Source organism: Salvelinus namaycush, chromosome 1 (genome assembly GCF_016432855.1).
Source record: "Salvelinus namaycush isolate Seneca chromosome 1, SaNama_1.0, whole genome shotgun sequence".
Lineage (NCBI taxonomy): Eukaryota > Metazoa > Chordata > Actinopteri > Salmoniformes > Salmonidae > Salvelinus > Salvelinus namaycush.
Genome location: NC_052307.1, coordinates 67,199,635 through 67,220,890, shown reverse-complemented (window position 1 = coordinate 67,220,890; position 21,256 = coordinate 67,199,635). Strand labels below are relative to the sequence as shown.

Sequence of the window (21,256 nt, the reverse complement as noted above, 5' to 3'; positions counted from 1 at the left end):
TGCTTTGTGCTTGTGTGTTTGCCTTTGAGAGGGGCAGTAAAAATAGTGCACAGAAGCTGTGTATATTTAGCTGTGTGGACTGCGTCTGACAGCAGAGGGTTTACTTTGAGAGAACTGAGCAGACGATAGCTTCTTTAGTGTCCAGAATAGAAGTTCTGTTTGGGCTTGGTGTCTTTACTACTGTCTCTAACGGTCAGTGAGTGAGTGAGTGAGTGTGTGAGTGTGTGTGTGTGTGTGTGTGTGGTCTCTAACCATTTGCATGATTGGTGTATTAACACGTGTGTCTCCCTTGGTGGCAGGAGCTCCTTAGCAGGACGTCACTGGAGAGTCAGAAGTTGGATCTGATGGGAGAGGTGTCCTACCTGAAACTGAAGCTAGTGGACATGGAGGAGAAACAGATTCATGGAGTTGAGAGGCAGCACAAAGCAGAGGTAAGGACACACACACACATAAGGAGGGGTGATGAGTAATACTAAACTTAGGTATGACTGAGGCGGTCAGAGTTGAGTCCCTGAGACAGACTAGCATGTCTGTGATTACAACAACTGACAGGTTTTTATTTGTTTTTAGACTGTTGCGCTTAAACAAGTATAGGGAAGTTGAATTCTGTCAGGACTCTTTCTAAGGGGGTTTGTTTCACGTCCCTTGTGACATATCTGTTTAGTGAAGTGAGCTTTACCAGGAAATGACAGGAGTGCATGTAGAAGTCCTGTTCATGTTTTGGGAGACCCAACCATGTATTCAGCAGCTGACTTTATGACAAACATACTTTTAAAGAGTAAAATGTATTCTACCCTCTTCCTGGACTACCTAGGAATTAAACTTCTCTCCAAGGAGTCCTAGCTCTGTTTTTAGTTCAACCTGAAATGTATGTTTACTTAAGCCCATATGGTATGTTGGGTTACCTACACCATCACCACATGAAGGTAAGGTCCAACATTTTCCTCAGAACTAGTGCAAAACATGGCTTGTCAATGAGCCTTTGTGCCCCAGAGCACATCCATACTATGTGAAGCCGTGCTGGCATGATGGATGACTGGGTAAACCTGAGGGTGAGTAGACTTTAACTCGGCGACAGGTTTTACGTTTCAGTCTAAAGTCCTGATGTTGTTGAAATCATGACTGGCCTATTGTGTGAGCTGCAGAGGAAGGTGTTAAATGAGGAAACCCCACCCCTTTCAAGACCGAGTAGCATAACACTTTAGACAGGAAATTATCCATACCTGTGGTTTGTAATGTAGAGGATATTCAGTAGGTTTAGTAATTTAAGGACATGTGGTGCAATAGTCTTTCTGCTCTGGTCATGTACACACACTGCCTTCCCTATGACAGCCTTCTGGAGAGAATGAAACTTCTGCTTTGAACAATCCACTGATGTGCCATGTGTGACCATTCAAGCATGCATGTGAATACGCACACACATTGACACTCTCACTTTGGAGGCCTCCCTGCTCTGGAGCAGTCACTAAGCTCATGGTTATATATAGCTGTGGACAGCTCTCCATATATCTGTCATATCCTCTATACTGGACACCATGTGATACTTCCACAGTCCAGGCATAGCTCTATGGTTGTTTACGCTCTAAGTATGAGAACATGCCTTGCTCTAATGGACTAGACTGTTTCTTTCATGTGGCAGTAGCATACACGTGTGTGAGATTAGGTACCTCTTGTTCTCACTCCAGTAGGGCATAAGCATATTTACCCTGACAAAACTACTTCACAGGCCCAGAGTGTGTTTAGACCTCACAGAGCTGTGTTTCTCATTGTGGTTCACTCAGACATATAAACCCAAAACAGTGCATGGCTTTAAACATTCCATTTGTTAATTTATTAACTAAATGGGTGTAAAAAAAATGGTTAGTAGTATATAGTTTTTGGAACTCCACACAGTCCTTCCCTTTTTTCATTCTTCCTCTCATTCTGTGTTTGTTTATTTTAATTTTCCTTATTTCTCTCTTCCCTTTGTGTGTCAGAGTGTCGTAAACTTGATTAGTGAGCTGCAGGAGCAGATGTGTAGGTTTCAGCAGGAGATCAATTGCAGGATCCGGGAGAAAACAGGCCAGGCTGACAGCAGCCTACAGAAGGCCTGCGACACTGGGTCCACGGATGCCCAAAACCCAGACCAGGGGCTCGCCTGTGATGGTAGCCCAGAGGAGGTACACGACAGTGGGCTGGAGGAGCCTCCTGACGTGATCCTATTTTCAGGCGTGGAGAATAGCTCCAGTACTTCTGAGGAGCAGTGCTGCTGTGGAAGAGAGAGTGTAGGCAGAGAATGTCTGCATGACCTTTGATCCTAAGCATGTAGTTGTCCATCACTGTGTATGGTATGATCCCAAGGCTCTGACACTTAGATCTGTGCTTGCACTAAGGAACCCCTCATCACAACTTGCACATGCATAGTTCATGAGACCCAATGCAATCCCATTTAGTGTGTAGATAAGGGGGTTGATCCATGCACAGTACTGCATCATTTTTTTAAGAGGCATTTCATTGTGAGTATAGTTAGCAGATAGAACTCATGGACTAATTGACAGTCTCCAGACTATTAAAACAATCCATTATCTGTTGATGTACATTTGTGACAATGACATTTACAAGTTGTATATCCTCTTATCAATGTCCCCAGGTCATACTTCAAGAGCTCAGACTTCTCAAGGAGAAAGTAGACCATCTTGAAGACCAGAAGTCCCAGTATGAGAGGAGACTCAAAGCAGCAAAGGTATAACAAACATACGTTAGCCTACCTCCTGTTATGTCTAGACTGTATTAGTAGTGCCCAGATTCCTCTGCTAACTGCAGTTTTCCTAAACTCTGTCCAATCTGCTTTTCTGCCCAGTTAGATGAGTCATACAGACACAAAAGTCATTCACAAAAGCTTATTTTCTTTACAAATCTGCTGACCATTTTCTTTGTAGAAATAGATTTAAATGGTAGCACAGTCCCTTGGTGGTTTCTCTTGGCGGTTAACAATGCCTTGGTTAACACACCCCATTGCCATACCTCGCAGGCTCTCTACCTGGCTCTCTTTTGCTCACTCTTTCACTCCCCTGCACTCTCCACCCCTCAATTTCACCTTTTCCTGAACTTCTTCATTGAGGTACTTTTTACTTTCACTCGGGACAGACATGAATCTCCTTTTTGTTCATATGTATTTTAACTTTAATCACTGCTAGTCTAACACATTTTTGACTATTATCAGGCTATATATGGTCATGTTGGTTGTGGTTGTGTTACTATGAACTTCAGTCTGCCCTATATAAACATATAGCCTGCTCTGGAAAGATGAACCAGACAAATCATATAAATATCAGCTTGAGTGTGTATTTATAAGCATTTTGCTGTACCTGCTATAACATCTGCTAAACAGTTTACACCACCAATAAACATTGATTTGACTTAGTCTCCAACAGTTGTATGAGGATTATGTTATGAATGTGTTGACTTAAACTGTGTCAGTATGTTGTCTTTTGTTTAAAAAAAATGTTTTATCCCATTTTCTCCCCAATTTTCGTGGTATCCAATCGCTAGTAATTACTATCTTGTCTCATCGCTACAACTCCCGTACGGGCTCGGGAGAGACGAAGGTCGAAAGCCATGCGTCCTCCGAAGCACAACCCAACCAAGCCGCACTGCTTCTTAACACAGCACGCCTCCAACCCGGAAGCCAGCCGCACCAATGTGTCGGAGGAAACACCGTGTACCTGGCCCCCTTGGCTAGCACGCACTGCGCCCGGCCCGCCACAGGAGTCACTGGAGCGCGATGACACAAGGATATCCCTACCGGCCAAACCCTCCCTAACCCGGACGACACTATGCCAATTGTGCGTCGCCCCACGGACCTCCCGGCTGCGACAGAGCCTGGGCGCGAACCCAGAGACTCTGGTGGCGCAGCTAGCACTAGTGCCCTAGACCACTGCGCCACCCGGGAGGCTAGTATGTTGTCTTTCTGAGAGCATAAGTGTGTTTTAGCTTATGCATGCTCCTGATTCCCCCCCCCCCGCCCCTCAATCACACAGGCAGAGCTATCAGACCTCCAGCAGCTCCTGCTCAGTAAGAATGCTGAGATAGACAGCCTGCACACACAGCTCCTGGCCAGACCACTGTCCACTGAGACATCAGAGAGAGGTAAGCACCCAAACAAACGCTTCTTCCAAACTGCGTAACTTTAATACAGGGTTTATTCTGTAATGAAGGAGCAATGAGTCCTTTCTTGGTGACTAGTCAACAGGTTTTTGTCAGTCATGGATCAATAACATGCTGCAACAGTGGTAGCAAAAGGTGTGCCTGCATGTGAGTGGTGTCTAACAATGGTTCTCTCTCTCCACATTGCATAATTTCCACTGTTAGAGGATATGTACAGGAGAAGGCTCAACAACAAGCGTAAGCCTTAACACTATTTAACAACTTTAACACATTTCTTTCAACCTCACCATCTTATCCCTTCTCTAAATGCACTCCTTTCACACTGTCTTGCATACCCTGTTGTGGGGCTCCAAGAAAATCAAACCCAGGAATGGACCTTGGCGTCCTCTGTCTGGCAACATTTTAATGAGCTCACATTTCTTCAACTGAGTATATTGAATCACTGATCAGAATACAGAATTTCCACTGGGAAGGAACTCTTGATCTGTCAATGTCAGCCAACTGGTGTCCAGTACCATAACCTTGATATGGCATTGTGCTCTTGCTACTAGTGGTATACTGTAGTTGAGTAAGTTTCATTTTCAGAAGATGTCTTTTCCATTGCACATGGCTGCCTGTCAACTTTCTCTGCTTCATTTCTACTTTATTGTATGGACCTCTAGCTCATACTGTTGACTTTCCCTGGCTAGATGAGACCTTTTCCATCTGAGAAAGGTTCTGCGCCATCTATTTTACATATTCTTAAATGAAAGATTGCAAATACATTGTCATATTATGGTACTGCATACATGCTGGCAACTGCAGTATGACTCCTTTCTACAGACCAGGAGCTCCAAAGGTTAAAGACGGGGATGGAGACACTGCTGGTTGCCAATGATGAAAAGGTGAGTAGGCGGCTGTCAAAAGTTACGATAAATGTATGTTTTTCTCTCTTGGTCCAGTAGTGAGATGTAATTTGGCATACATCACAAAATATAACATTGAACAGTGTGATCCCATTGCTTTGTATATAGTTGAGTACCATTGTCTACGTTAAGCGGTGTTGGCATACACAGCACAACCATCATTACTGTTTGGATGGCAGGGGCTGTTGGAAAGCCGATGGTGTATGTATCCGCTCATCAGTAGCACCACCCACAGGCATTAATGGCACAGTAGGGCTTTTGTACTCTTACAGTTGCATGCACGGGTGGAATCTTGGCTCTTGAAACAAATGTGCCTCATGCTCGCTCGCTCTCTCCACAGCCATCCATTTTAGGCAAAGCCACAATTAATGAGTCCTGAATATGCCCGACCTAATTTTGGAGTTTGATCCATTAAGAGAAACTAGACCAGGGTACTGGCACCACTTCAAAACACACACACACACACTCTGTTACCACTACTCTGATTTCCAGCTGTTCCCATGTCACACTCCACACTTCTCAACTCTTATGTTAAAAGTGTATGGAGAGAACCATTTACAGTGCCTTGCTAAAGTATTCAGACCACTTGGATTATTTCACATTTTGTGTTTAAAGTGGGAATAAAATCGATTAATTCAAACTTTATTTGCCACATGCGCCGAAAACAAGTGAGGACTTTACAGTGGAATGCTTACTTACAAGCCCTTAACCAACAGTGCAGATCAAGCAGAAGAAAATATTTACCAAGTAGACTAAAATAAAAAGTAACACAATAACAATAATGAGGCTATATAGCGGGGGTACCGATTCAGGGTACAGGCTAGTTGAGGTAATCTGTACATGTAGGTGGAGGCGAAGTGACTATGCATAGGTAACAAACAAACAGCGAGTAGCATCAGTGTACAAGGGGGAGGGGGGGTTCAATGTAAATTGTCCGGTGGCGATTTTTTTATGAATTGTAAAGCAGTCTAATGGCTTGGGGGTAGAAGCTGTTGAGGAGCCTTTTGGTCCTAGACTTGGCGCTCCGGTACCGCTTGTCGTACGATAGCAGAGAAAACAGTCTTTAACCTGTCTGGCTCTGGCGTTCCGCTAGCGGAACTCCTCCCACATTCCACTGAAAAGGCAGAGCGCGAAATTCAAAAGATATTTTTTAGAAATATTTAACTTTCACACATTAACAAGTCCAATACAGCAAATGAAAGATACACATCTTGTGAATCCAGCCAACATGTCAGATTTTTAAAATGTTTTACAGCGAAAACACCACATATATTTATGTTAGCTCACCACCAAATACAAAAAAGGACAGACATTTTTCACAGCACAGGTAGCATGCACAAAGCCAACCTAACTAACCAAGAACCAACCAAACTAACCAAGAAACAACTTCACCAGATAACAGTCTTATAACATGTTATACAATAAATCTATGTTTTGTTCGAAAAATGTGCATATTTGAGGTATAAATCAGTTTTACATTGCAGCTACCATCACAGCTACCGTCACAAATAGGACCGAAGCAGCCAGAGTAATTACAGACACCAACGTCAAATACCTAAATACTCATCATAAAACATTTCTGAAAAATCGATGGTGTACAGCAAATTAAAGACAAACATCTTGTGAATCCAGTCAATATTTCAGATTTTTAAGTGTTTTACAGTGAAAACACAATATAGCATTATATTAGCTTACTACAATAGCCTACCACACTACCGCATTCATTCATCAAGGCACGTTAGCGATAGCAATAGGCGCGATAGCGAATAAACCAGCAAAAGATATTCATTTTCACTAACCTTCATAAACCTTCATCAGATGAGTCCTATAACATCAGGTTATACATACAATTATGTTTTGTTCGAAAATGTGCATATTTACAGCTGAAATCAGTGGTTATACATTGTGCTAACGTAGCATCTTTTTCCCACAACGTCCGGATATTTTTCTGACACTTTTTCTGACACACATATTCTGACCAAATAACTATTCATAAACATAACTAAAAAATACATGTTGTATAGGAAATGATAGATACACTAGTTCTTAATGCAATCGCCGTGTTAGAATTCTAAAAATAACTTCATTACGATATGCAGTTTACGTTATGGCGAGAGCGTGCCCAAAACCTGTCCGCAAACTACTAGTACGACAGATGTACGACAGATATATGAAATGACATCATAAAATGGGTCCTACTTTTGCTGATCTTCCATCAGAATGTTGTACAAGGGGTCCTTTGTCCAGAACAATCGTTGTTTGGTTTTAGAACGGCCTTTTTCCCTCTCGATTTAGCAAGCACATTTGCCAAGTGGCGCGAATCTCTCCATCGTCAAAAACTCGGAGAACGGAACACGGCAAAACTCCCGAAAAAATTTCAATAATCTGATTAAACTATATTGAAAAAACATACTTTACGATGATATTGTCACATGTATCAAATAAAATCAAAGCCGGAGATATTAGTCGTCCATAACGACAGCTTATCAGAAGGCAAATCCAGGTCCCTGCTCGCGCTCTCCAGGAAACTGGTGACACGTCATGCCAAGAGCTATTATTCGACCCCAGATCAAGTTACACACTCAATTTCTTCTCTCACTGCTTGTCGACATCTAGTGGAAGACGTATGAAGTGCATCTAAACTAATAAATATCAAGGACTTTAATAGGCAGGCCCTAGAACAGTGCATCGATTTCAGATTTTCCACTTCCTGTCAGGAAGTTTGCTGCAAAAGGAGTTCTGTTTTACTCACAGATATAATTCAAACGGTTTTAGAAACTAGAGTGTTTTCTATCCAATAGTAATAATAATATGCATATTGTACGAGCAAGAATTGAGTACGAGGCCGTTTAAATTGGGCACGATTTTCCCCCAAAGTGAAAACAGCGCCCTCTGTCCTCAACAGGTTAACTTAGGAGACTGGAGTCTCTGACAATTTTATGGGCTTTCCTCGGAGACCGCCTATTTATATAGGTCCTGGATGGCAGGAAGCTTGGCCCCATGTACTGGGCCGTTCGTATTACCATCTATAGCACCTTACCGAGCAGTTGCTATACCAGGCGGTGATGCAACCAGTCAGGATGCTCTCTGGTGCAGCTGTAGAACCTGTTTAGGATCTGGGGACCCATGCCAAATCTTTTCAGTCTCCTGAGGGGGAATAGGTTTGTCGTGCCCTCTTCGACTGTCTTGGTATGTTTGGACCATGACAGTTTGTTGGTAATGTGGACACCAAGGAACTTAACTCTCAACCCGCTCCATTACAGCCCTGTTGATGTTAATGGAGGCCTGTTCAGCATGCCCTTTCCTGTAGTCCACGATCAGCTCCTTAGTCTTGCTCACATTGAGGGAGCAGTTGATGTCCTGGCACCACACTGCCAGTTCTCTGACCAGCTCCCTATAGGCCATCTTGTTGGTGATCAGGCCTACCACTGTTGTCATCAGCAAACTTAATGATGGTGTTGGAGTCGTGTTTGGCCACAGTCGTGGGTGAACAGGGAATACAGGAGGGGACTAAGTACACACCCCTGTGGGGCCCCAGTGTTAAGGATCAGCGTGGCAGACGTGTTGTTGCCTACTCTTACCACCTGGGGTGACCTGTCAGGAAGTCCAGGATCCAGTTGTAGAGGGAGGTGTTTAGTCCCAGAGTCCTTAGCTTTGTGGACACTATGGTGTTGAACACTGAGCTGTAGTCAATGAACAGCATTCTCGCATAGGTGTTCCTTTTGTTCACGGGAGAAAGGACAGTGTGGAGTGCGATTGAGATTGCCCCAACAGATGATGCAAATTGGAGTGGGTCTAGGGTGTCCGGGAGGATGCTGTTGATGTGAGCATGACCAACCTGTCAAAGCATTTCATGGCTACCGATGTGAGTGCCACGGGGCGGTAATCATTTAGGCAGGTTACCTTCACTTCCTTGGGCACAGGGACTATGGTGGTCTGCTTGAAATGTATTAGAGACTCAGTCAGGGAGAGGTTGAAAAATGTCAGTGAAGACACTTGACAGTTGGTGCACGCATGCTTTGAGTACACGTCCTGGTAATCCGTCTGGCCCAGCTGCTATGTGAATATTGACCTGTTTTTAAAGGTTTTGTTTCCATAGGCTACAGAGAGCATTATCACATAGCCATCCAGAACAGCTGGTGCTCTTGTGCAGGCTTCAGTGTTGCTTAACTTGAAGCGAGCATAAAAGGCATGCAGCTCGTCTGTTAGGCTCGTGTCACTGGGCAGCTCGCGTTTGGGTTTCCTTTTTGTAGTCCGTAATAGTTTAAGCCCTGCCACATCCGACGAGCGTCAGAGCCGGTGTAGTAGGATTCAAACTTAAGAGGGTGTTAATGCTTTGCTTGTTTGATGGTTCTCTGAGGGCATAGCGGGATTTCTTATAAGCGTATGGATTAGTCCTTGAAAGCAGCAGCTCTAGCCTTTAGCTCGATGCGGATGTTGCCTGTAATCCATGGCTTCTGGTTGGGATATGTACGTACAGTCACTGGGGACGACATTATCGATGCACTTATTGATGAAGCCGATGACTGAGGTGGTGTGTTTGTCAATGCCATTGGATGAATCTCGGAACACATTCCAGTCTGTGCTAGCAAAACAGTCCTGTAGTCTAGCATCCGCGTCATCTGACCACTTCCGTATTGAGCGAGTCACTGGTACTTCCTGCTTTTGTTTTTGCTTGTAATCAGAAGGATAGAATTATGGTCAGATTTGCCAAATGGAGGGCGGGGGAGAGCTTTGTATGCATCTCTGTGTGGAGTAAAGGTGGTCAAGGATTTATTTTAATTTTTTGCACGTGACAATTTGGTAAAACTGATTTTAAGTTTGCCTGCATTAAAGTAGCAATGTCTATCTAGAGAAAATACGCTAATGTCAAAGTGGATTAATTATTTTATATAGATATACTATATATCTTTTTTTTTTTTTTACTTAACTAAGACTGTTGCATAAGTATTCAGCCCCTTTTTGTTTAGATAAGCCTAAATTAGTTCAGGAGTAAAATATGGCCTAACAAATCACATAAATTACCTAACCCTGAAATAATAGGGGTTGACTGGAGTTTTGAATGACTAACTGTCCCCCATACAACATTTTAAGGTCCCACAGTCAAGTGTTGAGTTTCAAGCACAGATTCCACTACAAAGACCACAGAGCTTATCAAAAGCCTCATAAAGGGCAGTGATTGGTAGCTGGGTAACAATAACCAATCCGACATTGAATGTTTCTTTTAGCTTTAATGTCTCTTTTACCCCAATCTGAGGTCCTGAGTTCTCTGGAGCAGGTTTTCATCAAGGATCTCTCTGTACTTTGCTCCATTCAGATCCCTCAATGTTTTTACTCAAATCTATACACAATACCCCATAATGACAAAGCAAAAAACAGGTTTTTAGACATTTTTACAAAAATTAACAGTTATACCGTATTCAGACCCTTTGGTATGAGACTCGAAATTGAGCTCAGGTATATCCTGTTTCCATTGATCATCCTTGATGTTTCTTCAAGTTGATTGGAGTCCACCTGTGGTAAATTCACTTGATTGGACATGATTTGGAAAGGCAGACACCTGTCTATATAACGTTCCACAGTTGTCATGTCAGAGCAAAAAACAAGCAATGAGGTCAACGGAATTGTCTCTAGAGCTCCGAGACAGGATTGTGTCAAGGCACAAATCTGGGGAAGGGTACCAAAACATTTCTGCAGCATTGAAGGTCCCTAAATGGAAGACGTTTGGAACCACCAAGACTTTTCCTAGAGCTGGCCACCCGACCAAACTGAGCAATTGGGGGAGAAGGGCCTTTGTCAGGGAGGTGACCAAGATCCCGATGATCACTCTGACCGAGCATCACAGTTCCTCTGTGGAGATGGTTGTCCTTCTGGAAGGTTCTCCCATCTCTGCAGCACTCCACCAATCAGGCGGTAGAGTGGCCAGAAGGAATCCACTTCTTAGTAAAAGGCACAACCGCCGGCTTGGAGTTACCCAAAAGAGTGCAGACTTGAACCAGATCGAACATCTCTAGAGAGACCTGAAAATAGCTGTGAAGCGACGCTCCCCATCCAACCTGACAGCGCTTGAGAGGATCTACATACAAAGATGTGCCAAGCTTGTAGCGTGAATACCCAAGAACAGTCAATGCTATAATCGCTGTCAAAGGTGCTTCGACAAAGTATTGAGTAAAGGGCCTAAATACTTATGTAAATGTGACTTATTTTTTAAACTGTTTTTGCTTTGTCATTATGGGGTATTGTGTGTGTGTAGATTGAAACAATTTAATCCGTTTAAGAATAAGGATGTAACGTCACAAAATGTGAAAGTCAAGGGGTCTGAACTTTTTGAAGGCACTGTATATACAGCAACATATCCCCCATGAGCATTTGTCTCTTCTTTATATGTTTTTTCCTTGTATTGCTACTGCGCTATCATCAAATTAATTATCTAAGCAAGAGAAAAAAATATACATTCAGCAGTCCATTAATAAATTGAGGTGTGTGTGTGCTGCAGAGTTGAAGCTACGAACCCATAGGCTTGGCTCTCATCCCTTCCAGGCTTCTGGGAGGGAAGGTGGACAATGAGCCTGTCATAGTGGATGTAAGCAACGTCTCCAAGTGCTCTGGCAGCTTTCATGGCTGGGATAAGTTTTTTCCTCTTCTGGCGCACAGCTTCAGGATAGTCCCTGTGGAGGAAGATATATATATACAGTTGAAGTTTACAAACACCTTAGCCAAATACATTTAAACTCAGTTTTTCACAATTCCTGACATTTAATCCTAGTAAAAAATCCCTGTTTTAGGTCAGTTAGGATCACCACTTTATTTTATCACTGTGAAATGTCAGAATAATAGTAGAGTGATTTTATTTCAGCTTCTATTTCTTTCATCACATTCCAAGTGGGTCAGAAGTTTACATACAGTCAATTAGTAATTGGTAGCATTGCGTTTAACATTGCTTAACTTGAGTCAAACGTTTCAGGTAGCCTTCCACAAGCTTCCCACTAAGTTGGGTGAATTTTGGCCCATTCCTCCTGACAGAGCTGGTGTAACTGAGTCAGGTTTGTAGGCCTCCTTGCTTGCACACGCTTTTTCAGTTCTGTCCACAAATCTTCTATAGGATTGAGGTCAGGGCTTTGTGATGGTCACTCCAATACCTTGAATTTGTTGTCAGTAACCCTTTTTGCCACGACTTTGGTAATATGCTTGGAGTCATTGTCCATTTGGAAGACCCCATTTGCGACCAAGCTTTAACTTCCTGACTGATGTCTTGATGTTGCTTCAATATATCCACATAATTTTCCCTTCCTCATGATGCCATCGATTTTGTGAAGTGCACCAGTCCCTCCTGCAGCAAAGCACACCCACAACATGATGCTGCCACCCCAGTGCTTCAGGGTTGGGTCCACCAGAATTTGACAAAACACAACCCAGTTTTCTTGTTTCAACGACTGCTTTTAGAACTCGTTTGTTTTAAAAGATCCTTCACGTGTGATGGACACCACTGTCCTCAACGGTGCTCACACAGGCTTTGGTCTTTGTCATGGTAGCTAGCAACGTAGGCTACGCTGTTACTCCTCACAGTTCCAAACAAGGCAGGTCACAGGGAAGATTGAACATGATAAACAGCAGGGATCTAGACAGCCACAAACCCGGGACAATCCTCTGTCACAGCCTACAATGGCTAACCGCGTCGCGGACTGCATTCAAGCCCTCAAGAATACCCTGCTTGCTTGATAGGCAGCTAGGTAAATAGATCTTCAGACCCGGCCTTAGTTGGCAGGATCACTGCTGAGACTAGCAGTCTAGCAGCCTTAGTTGGGCAGGATCATTGCTGAGACTAGCAGTCCCAGCAACTGATGCCAGCTGCGTCGTGAGATCCAAACTAAAATGTTAGCTAGCTACTAAAACTTTCCAATACACTTTCAAAACAACACAACTGAGCTCTCCCTCGTTTCGTGTTCAACAGGAAGTGACAATGGTTATTGCAAAATAATGGACATATGTCCCAATCCAGTTTTGCAAAGCTCTTAGATTTACCCAAAACTCACAGCTGTAATCAATGCAAAAGGTGTTTCTAACATGTTTCGACTCGGAGCTGAACACTTACACAACAATGTTTTACTTCTAATTTTTTTTCTTCCACTTTGGCATTTAGTGTTTCGTGTAGATTGACAATTTAAATTAATTTTAATCCCATGTATCACAAAATGTGAAGAAATACTTTTGCAAGGTACTGTATGGATTCATCTCCCTGTTACAGGACCGGCGTATTGAGGAGCTAACACTGCTCTTAGTCCAGTGCAGACAATTCAGAGATGTTGTGACCCCAAGACAAGGTAACAATCTCCCCTACCATACATTGTACTACTCTAGTTATTGATTGTTTTAATGAAAAGCCACCAAAAGGGTAAAACATTCCTTACATTCAAATGTATAATGAACTAGAGAAAGCAGAACATTTTCATTATGACACTCTTTCTCTGATAGCTCCACCCACTATCCTCTCAATATCCAATGAGAGTACTCCATCGAGCAGCAGTGAGGAACGGGAGCATGGAGTGGTGATGAGGACAGTTCCTCCCAGTGTACTCCCTGAGAACAAAAAGACTGAGGTGGGTCAGAGGAAGGGGAATGTTCAGATAGGGGAAAAAAATAGTTTTCTCAGCCCCAAGCATACACTGACAATTACTCCAGTTTTCAGTATCAGCACAATATGAAGGTAGAAAGTGTCTTTGGATTAAAACATGTTTTGATCCTACCCAATATGGTTCAGAAGCCTCATTTTCACAAGTCTTCTGACTGTTGAACTAGAGGTTATGGCGCTACCATCATATTCCTCGTTCCCTGTCCTCATCGCCGTCTCTCCTCTGGTCCAGATGTCCTTCAGCAGTTCATCCCCCCAGCTCGTGTCCCACCTGCCAGCCCAGAAGGAAAGAGAACTCTGGTGAGACTCTGGGAATGGAACACCTTTTATGGGACTTCTTTAAGAGATCTATGGGGCTGCACTAAACAATATAAATCATTGTGAATTGAATAATCAGATGATAATGCATTTTTATCAGGACACATCCCCGACTTTTATCAAGCAGTATGGACAACCTACAGAATGGATCTTCATCGAAGGTAGTGGGGACATTTTCACTTGACACCATTTACTGCCCAGAGTGAGAGAATCTGTCTAGAAAGGGCATTACACTTTTCTCCCCAATCTGTATCACAGCACTAACTCCTTGTCATCTAATGACTGTTCTTCACCTTTCCTACCTCTAGCATGTAGTGGTGATTCCTGTAGAGGCTGAAGTGTCTACTGAGGTATTATTACTGTGAACAAAACTCTTCACTTTCATATCTAACCATTACTGTTCTTTGTGTTTGGGTCACACTTCTGACCACATGATTGTTTTGTGTCTTGTCAATCAATTTTATAGAAAATAAATGAATTAATCAAAAGTAAAATAAAACATTTTCTATTGGTCTAATTGTTTCATTTGTCTGTTTGTTCTCCAGAATGGGCCTGTAGATAACCGGTGCCAGACCCTGCCGGTGAAGGCCTCCTTCCCAGAGCATAATGGAGAGGGAGAGTGCAGTGAGACACAGAGCCAGAGGTCTCCAGAGGGGAGTGAGGATGGAGACTCAAGTAAGCCTAAAGAAGCATTAATTTCCCCCCCACCACACACACACTGTCTATTAGTGCTTCAGACACCTTCACCTCAGAATATACTGTAGGTTTCACTATCTTATGTTGCATGGTGGACAGACCTGCTCTGAGAAACCATATGTGCTTAGTTTTGGCCCCTTCTACACCACAGAGCACAAAGCCCCAGATAGCTGATCAGACCAAGACCTGGTCATCCCTTTGAGACAGGGCACATACACAGGACTCTGATCAGTGGATAGTGTCACTTTGATCAAAGCTAATAGCGGCGAGGCCCCAGCCGGAGCAAAGGTTTTCAGGGATATTCCTGACTGCCTGACATATACCATGTTCAGAACCCCACCCTCTTTCTGGGCGACCACACTGAACCCAACCCCATCCTCTCTCTCACAGACCACGCTTACCCCAATTCCACCTTCTCTTTCTAAATGACCAAGGTCCACACAACCCCACCCTCTCTCACGGACCACACTCACCTCAACTCCACCCTGGGCTTTGGAGTGGCAGGAATCAAGTCCATGAGTATATGATCCTCCCACAAAATTAATCTATATTGGCCTCCCAGCTGCAACTAGTGCCATATTATGGTTGCAGTGGTGGGATTTTGTGCTGTGCACATAAACAGGCACAGGCCCAGCAGCTGGAACCCCTTTCTATGTGCTCTCACTCCTTTTGGGTGGTCGGTTAGAGCCAAAGGCCTCCAATACAAACATGAGAAAGCAAAGCTCTACCAATCCCCTAGCGCCTATCAGTGAGTCTTACTGGGGTTCGACACATATCGAAAAATACATTACAGACGAAATACTTTACAATTGACATACACATCATGTTAATGCTTTTCAATGCGTGCATGTGCATCTATCAGTTACATACATGTCTGTACGTGCACAAGTAGGTCACATGGGGGAGAGAAGTTGTGCCGTGAGATGTTGCTTTATAAAAAAATATTTAACCAGGTTTGCTGTTCACTTGTGCTCATAAGATGGAAGGGAGTAATGCATTCATGGCTCATGGTATAATGCTGTACATTTCCTTTAATTTGTTCTGGACCTGGGGACTGGGAAAATGTCTGTTGGGGTGAATGTGTGCTCTGTGTAAGATGACAGCATACAACTTGGAATTTCCAATACATCCATGTTTCTTATATTTCTGGGATATGTGTCCACTAGCTATGAGTTAATTAACATGTTTGTGCTAGTTCTCTTCACAGGCTATTGGCAATAAACATAATTCAGTCATTAAGATTCAAGTCTTTTTGAAGGTTCACCGCCTGTATGAAACTTTTTTCACCAAGATAACATCAGCTATTTGTTTTGCTGTCCTGGAAAGAAATGAATTTTTTGAACCAGTTGATTGCTTTTATTCTTGCATTGCACATTTTCACATTTAACCAGAACCTTTGCCCAGATGTAAACTTCAGATTTTAAATGTTTCAATGATAGATACACAACTAGAAAATAAAGATACTTTTTGTTGATCTTTCCCCCCTTCTTACAGGAAAGATGGAGAAAATGGACGACACCTCATCCTCTGACCTTTCACCCCAGTCTTCAGGGGCGGAGTCGGGTCAACGAACTATTGGCTCACCAGAACACTTGAAGAACAATAACAGTATCAGAAAGCTCTGGGGAAAGTGAGTGGTATATATATTTTTAAATTAAAATATATATAGTAAATTGAGCATATACCTCACCTAAAATGGCAAGCTTAGGGGTGTGAATGACACCCAAGTCTTGAATATTATGTACAGTATGTCTATGAAATCAAATACGGTCCTCTCCTTTAGGATCAGGCGGACCCAGTCAGGGGGTCTGCAGGGGGAGGACCTGGAACCAAACCAGTTTAGGAGAGGGGGGCTGCGTGCCACAGCGGGGCCAAGGCTGACCCGGACCCCTGAGTCTGGCAGCACTGTTCGGTAAGACTGGATTTGGGGGATAACTCCTTGACACCACCTAATTCCCCAACAGATTATGGCATGAATTAACAATGTAGTAACATTTCTACTAACCTTAACCCCTACCCTAACACTTATTCTACACCTAACCGTAACCTTAGCAAAGAGTTGCTTATCAACAGATGGCTTGTTGATAGTATGACCATCTATACAAATAAAGTGTGCCCAATATGTGACCAACCGCCTCTATTTGGTCTTATGTAGAACAATTTGAAATGGTGTTTTTTATATTAAATAAAAATAGCATAACTGGTGCCTTTTTAACACCAATAAACTCATGCATTTAATATATATAAATCTAGAAAACCAGGGAATTAAAAGCAACTTTCTAAACAATGATTTTGCTTAGTTTCTAGCTTGTTAGGTGTAAACAGTAGAGTGAAATGGTTACTTGCATAGTGGATGGAGTCTTGTTTAGACATGTAGCTAGCTAATCAATGAACCATAATCCCAACTCTTAACATTGCTATCCTGCATGAATCTACAGGTAGCTAAAGCTAACAAATTAGCTAAGTTCAATGTTAGCTAGTCTATAACTAGCAATGTAAATAGCTCTGAAATATGAAAACATTACTACACAGATTATACACACAATGTTAGCTAGCCAGCCAGCTAATATTAGCTAGCTAGCTAACAGTACACTTTAACGTGCAATGAAAACGACGTTCTAACAAAATTAGAAATGTATAATATCTGAAAATGTAGCTTGCTAGACTCTCTTACCCGTATACATGGATGAATGCTTCTCCCTCTTTGTCAAAAATGCCATGGTTGCCCTTAGTTTGAAAATGTAATCCAGACACGTGTTTTTATTCAACAGCCTTCCGTGTTTTCTTTTTGACTCCCTCTGCATTTGCAATCAAACGCCTTCCCCTTAGCTATCATACTCTGCTTTTACCAGGCATTCCACTGATTTCAAAACTCGTTCCTCCAGAAAGTGGAGAGCCTTAGCAACACTTATGCAGTTTTTTGTGATATCTTTCAAAAAAGCCACTTTAGAAAGGATTACCTACACATATTTAGCAGCTTATGTAATAGACAGAAGAGTGCAACATGGCAGAACAATCTTAAATCATCTCAGCATGTCCAACCCAACCATTCTCTCAGCCAATCATGGCTAGTGGCAGGTAGCCTGGCGGGTAGGAGCGTTGGGCCAGTAACCAAAAGGTTGCTGGATTGAATCCCGAGCTGACAAGGTAATTCCGAAGCGCCGAAGACGTGGATGTCGATTTTTAAGGCAGCCCTCGGCACCTCTCTGATTCAAAGAGTTGGTTATATGTGGAAGACACATTTAATTTGAGTGCATTCAGTTGTAAACCTGACTAGTTATCCCCCTTTCCCTTTACTGTCTTTTTCCATGGATAAACCAACTAGGCTCGAAATGTAAAAAAAAATATTTTTTAAGGCACATAAAAGTTCACATGTTCCAGAAGGCATTTCTGCCAAAAAATGCTTTTTGATGAGAAAATATATAAATTAGATTCAAATGCCTCTCCTGTGAAGTAGTGACGTGCGAGATATGACTCATTTCAGGAAACTAGGCGTATGTTTGTTACTGCACCCGTTTCAATATAGGGCATACTGTTCACATCGTATAGATGTTGAATAGGCCATATGCAATATATGTAGACAGAACCTTGTTTTGCTTCAGTGTTCTCTCTCTCTCAAGCATTCTTAATCTAACTTCTCTCATTCTGTCTATCAGGGATATGAACACTCCATTCAGCCAGTGGACCAGAGAGCAGGTGTGTGGTTGGCTGGAGGACTATGGTCTGGGCCAGTACGTCAACCTGACCCGGCAGTGGGTCGACAACGGACAGACGCTCCTGTCCGCAAGGCCACAGGACTTTGAGAAGGTCATTGAGGGAGAGAGAGTTGCTACTCTGATGAACTTAAAAACATACAAAATGGTTGCTTGTATGGTGTCTATATTAGGACAGCCTCAGGGTCACAATTAGGTTGTCAGTCACTCAGAACTTTTCAGTCTCAGCAGGATTCGATATGGACACTGTGTTGTCATAATACTCTCTGGAGAACATGTAACACTGCAGGAATCAGGTTCATGTTGTTCTGAACTTATAAACATAGTCATTGATTGGTTTTGGGAAACCACAGTAAAACCTTGCATGTGTTTGGGAACTTTATTTTAATGTAAATGTTTCTGTGTCCACAGGAAATGGGTATCAAACACCCGCTACACAGGAAGAAACTACAGCTGGCTCTAAGGGGGTTCAGTACTAAAGCCATGGAAAAGTCCTCTGAACTGGACCACATCTGGGTTACACGTACGTCTACGACTTAAACTGTTCTATCAAAATCTACTATATTCAGACATTGCCAGAAGTGTGGTATTTGAGGTGCACAATGAGTCAACTGCATTGTCTGTAGGATATTTTGATGGAAAATGTTCCTTGTTTAAAAGGAAGTTAAAGTGGTTAGCTCTGATTGGTCACATGCAGGATGGTTGGATGACATAGGCCTTCCTCAGTACAAGGACCAGTTCCACGAGGGGCGAGTGGATGGCAGGATGCTCCAGTATCTCACCGTGGTAAAGCTAAACAATGAGATGTCTTTTTAAGTGAATCGTACAATAAATGTTGAGTGTAAATGCTCACATTTGATATCACCATTTAATATACAATTAATATAAAAGGGTTTCCATACATTGAATACGCCCTAGCTTTCCTACTGAGCTACAGTATCTAAACTGTTTCCCAGAATGACCTGCTTTTCCTGAAGGTGACCAGTCAGCTTCATCACCTCAGTATAAAGTGTGCTATCCACGTCCTCCACGTCAACAAGTTCAACCCCCACTGCCTCCGACGAAGGCCTGGAGAGGAGGTGAGAGGGTAGGGACCCTAAGGTGGGGGGAGGAGGGAAATTAGTGACTAAGGGGAAAAGTTGGAATGATGGATGAGAAATTAGTTAAGATTTGTTTAACGAGGAACTCTCTCATTTCGCTCTCTCCCTGGGCAGAGGAACCCCTCTCCCTCAGAGGTGATCCAATGGTCCAACCATCGTGTGATGGAGTGGCTTCGGGCGGTGGACCTGGCTGAGTACGCACCCAACCTACGGGGCAGTGGGGTCCATGGAGGTCTCATTGTGAGTGGACTGCACCTCAGAACATGCATGCGTCCCAATTCCCCAAACTTTTCTGAAGTGTGCAGCTGCACACCCCCTGTCATCTGCAGGAACACACTTTGGAAGAAGACAGGAGAATCGAGATGCAGCACTTAAAAATGGTTGTGTTCCTACCTGAGTGAGCTCCAGCCCTCTCCTCTACCCCTGTACTTTAGATTCTGGAGCTGCGGTTCAGCTCTGAGACCCTGGCCATGCTGCTGAACATCCCCCCTCAGAAGACCCTGCTCCGCCGACACCTGGCCACCGCCTTCACTGCCCTGGTGGGGACGCAGGCCTCTCTGGAGAAACGGGAGTATGCCAACGCCATCGGCCATGCACCCCTCACTACCGCCGCCAAAGTCCGGGTACGACTGCTGTGTGTCCATGGAAGAGGGCCTGTGATTACCCTATAATGTGCTGTGAATACTGTGTACATGTAATGACATCTGCCTAATGTTCTTGTATTGCGTTTTAGAAATAATCCACAGTAGTTATTGTTCAATGTACATACTGTGTAAGGAGAACCCTAGCTTAAGCTCTTGTCTTCCTGTATTATTTCAGCCCAAGAAGCTTGGTTTCACCCACTTCAGTCACCTGAGGAAGAGGAGGCCGGATGACTTGGCGGACTACATCTGCCCGATAGACAGTGGGGGCCTTTCAGCCATGAATGGGGTTTCCCACCGGCCGTACACAGGGGTCCGAGGCCTTAGCCCCATCCTGGACAGAGAGCCAGAGAGGCGGGAGCAGGTGGGGCCCAAAAGCTGACACTGACGCTCCCCTCAGCCAATGACTGCCAATCTTATGACTTTTAACCCTGCCCCACATGCCTATGTGAACACGCCCCCGCTCTCCCTGAATCAAGGTGCTGATTTTGTGATTCGGGGGAAATTCTAACATTGATTTTATCACCAAATGGTTATTTGCTGGACAAGCTACAGTGTGTGAGCATATAATGATGTGTATGTACTAATTGGGTATTAGCTGGACATCCTGTATGATAATTAGCTGGATTTACTTACTTATTTACTGGATATGCTTATCAAGTAATTGACCTGGATATGTTGAAATCATGACTGACCTGACCGGCTAAATGAGGATTCATAATGTTACGGTTGTATAATGGTTCCCTTTGAAAGCCGCTCTCTGCATTCCTGGAAAAATGAGATGGATTCAACTTTCCTGTCTTCTGCCATTGCTTCAGAACATGACCTCTATGTTACTGACTGTTGTAGCCTTCCTCCTGACCTTGCTGGATTTACTGTAGCTTAGCTATCAACAGCCTTTCTTGAGTTATGGTACAATGTACAAAAATGAATACAAACTATATAAGCTTGTTTGATTTATTTTGTGTTTTATTTAATAACTGGTAAATTCACAAAATACAACGTGCTCATGATAATTCAGGTTTGCACACAATACCCAACTCGGTTAGCCTCTAATTATATATTGAAAATAAAAAATAATTTGAAGGCGCTTGCTTTTTGTATGCTG

General features: G+C 43.2%; 1 protein-coding gene across 1 annotated transcript in view; it reads left to right on the top strand.

Moving 5' to 3' along the window:
• The window catches only part of LOC120052688 (liprin-beta-2-like), a 32,054-nt gene extending 11,524 nt beyond the window's left edge, over positions 1-20,530 (top strand). The window contains exons 5-21 of the mRNA XM_038999745.1: positions 300-431; positions 1,977-2,264; positions 2,630-2,722; positions 4,020-4,128; positions 4,969-5,030; positions 13,297-13,372; positions 13,524-13,648; positions 14,544-14,673; positions 16,189-16,324; positions 16,478-16,606; positions 18,351-18,501; positions 18,819-18,930; positions 19,105-19,193; positions 19,364-19,486; positions 19,622-19,747; positions 19,942-20,130; positions 20,327-20,530. Coding sequence (XP_038855673.1) covers positions 300-431; positions 1,977-2,264; positions 2,630-2,722; positions 4,020-4,128; positions 4,969-5,030; positions 13,297-13,372; positions 13,524-13,648; positions 14,544-14,673; positions 16,189-16,324; positions 16,478-16,606; positions 18,351-18,501; positions 18,819-18,930; positions 19,105-19,193; positions 19,364-19,486; positions 19,622-19,747; positions 19,942-20,130; positions 20,327-20,530 — 2,274 coding nt within the window. The remainder of the gene's footprint in view (positions 1-299; positions 432-1,976; positions 2,265-2,629; positions 2,723-4,019; positions 4,129-4,968; positions 5,031-13,296; positions 13,373-13,523; positions 13,649-14,543; positions 14,674-16,188; positions 16,325-16,477; positions 16,607-18,350; positions 18,502-18,818; positions 18,931-19,104; positions 19,194-19,363; positions 19,487-19,621; positions 19,748-19,941; positions 20,131-20,326) is intronic.
• The last annotated feature ends 726 nt before the right edge of the window (positions 20,531-21,256 follow it).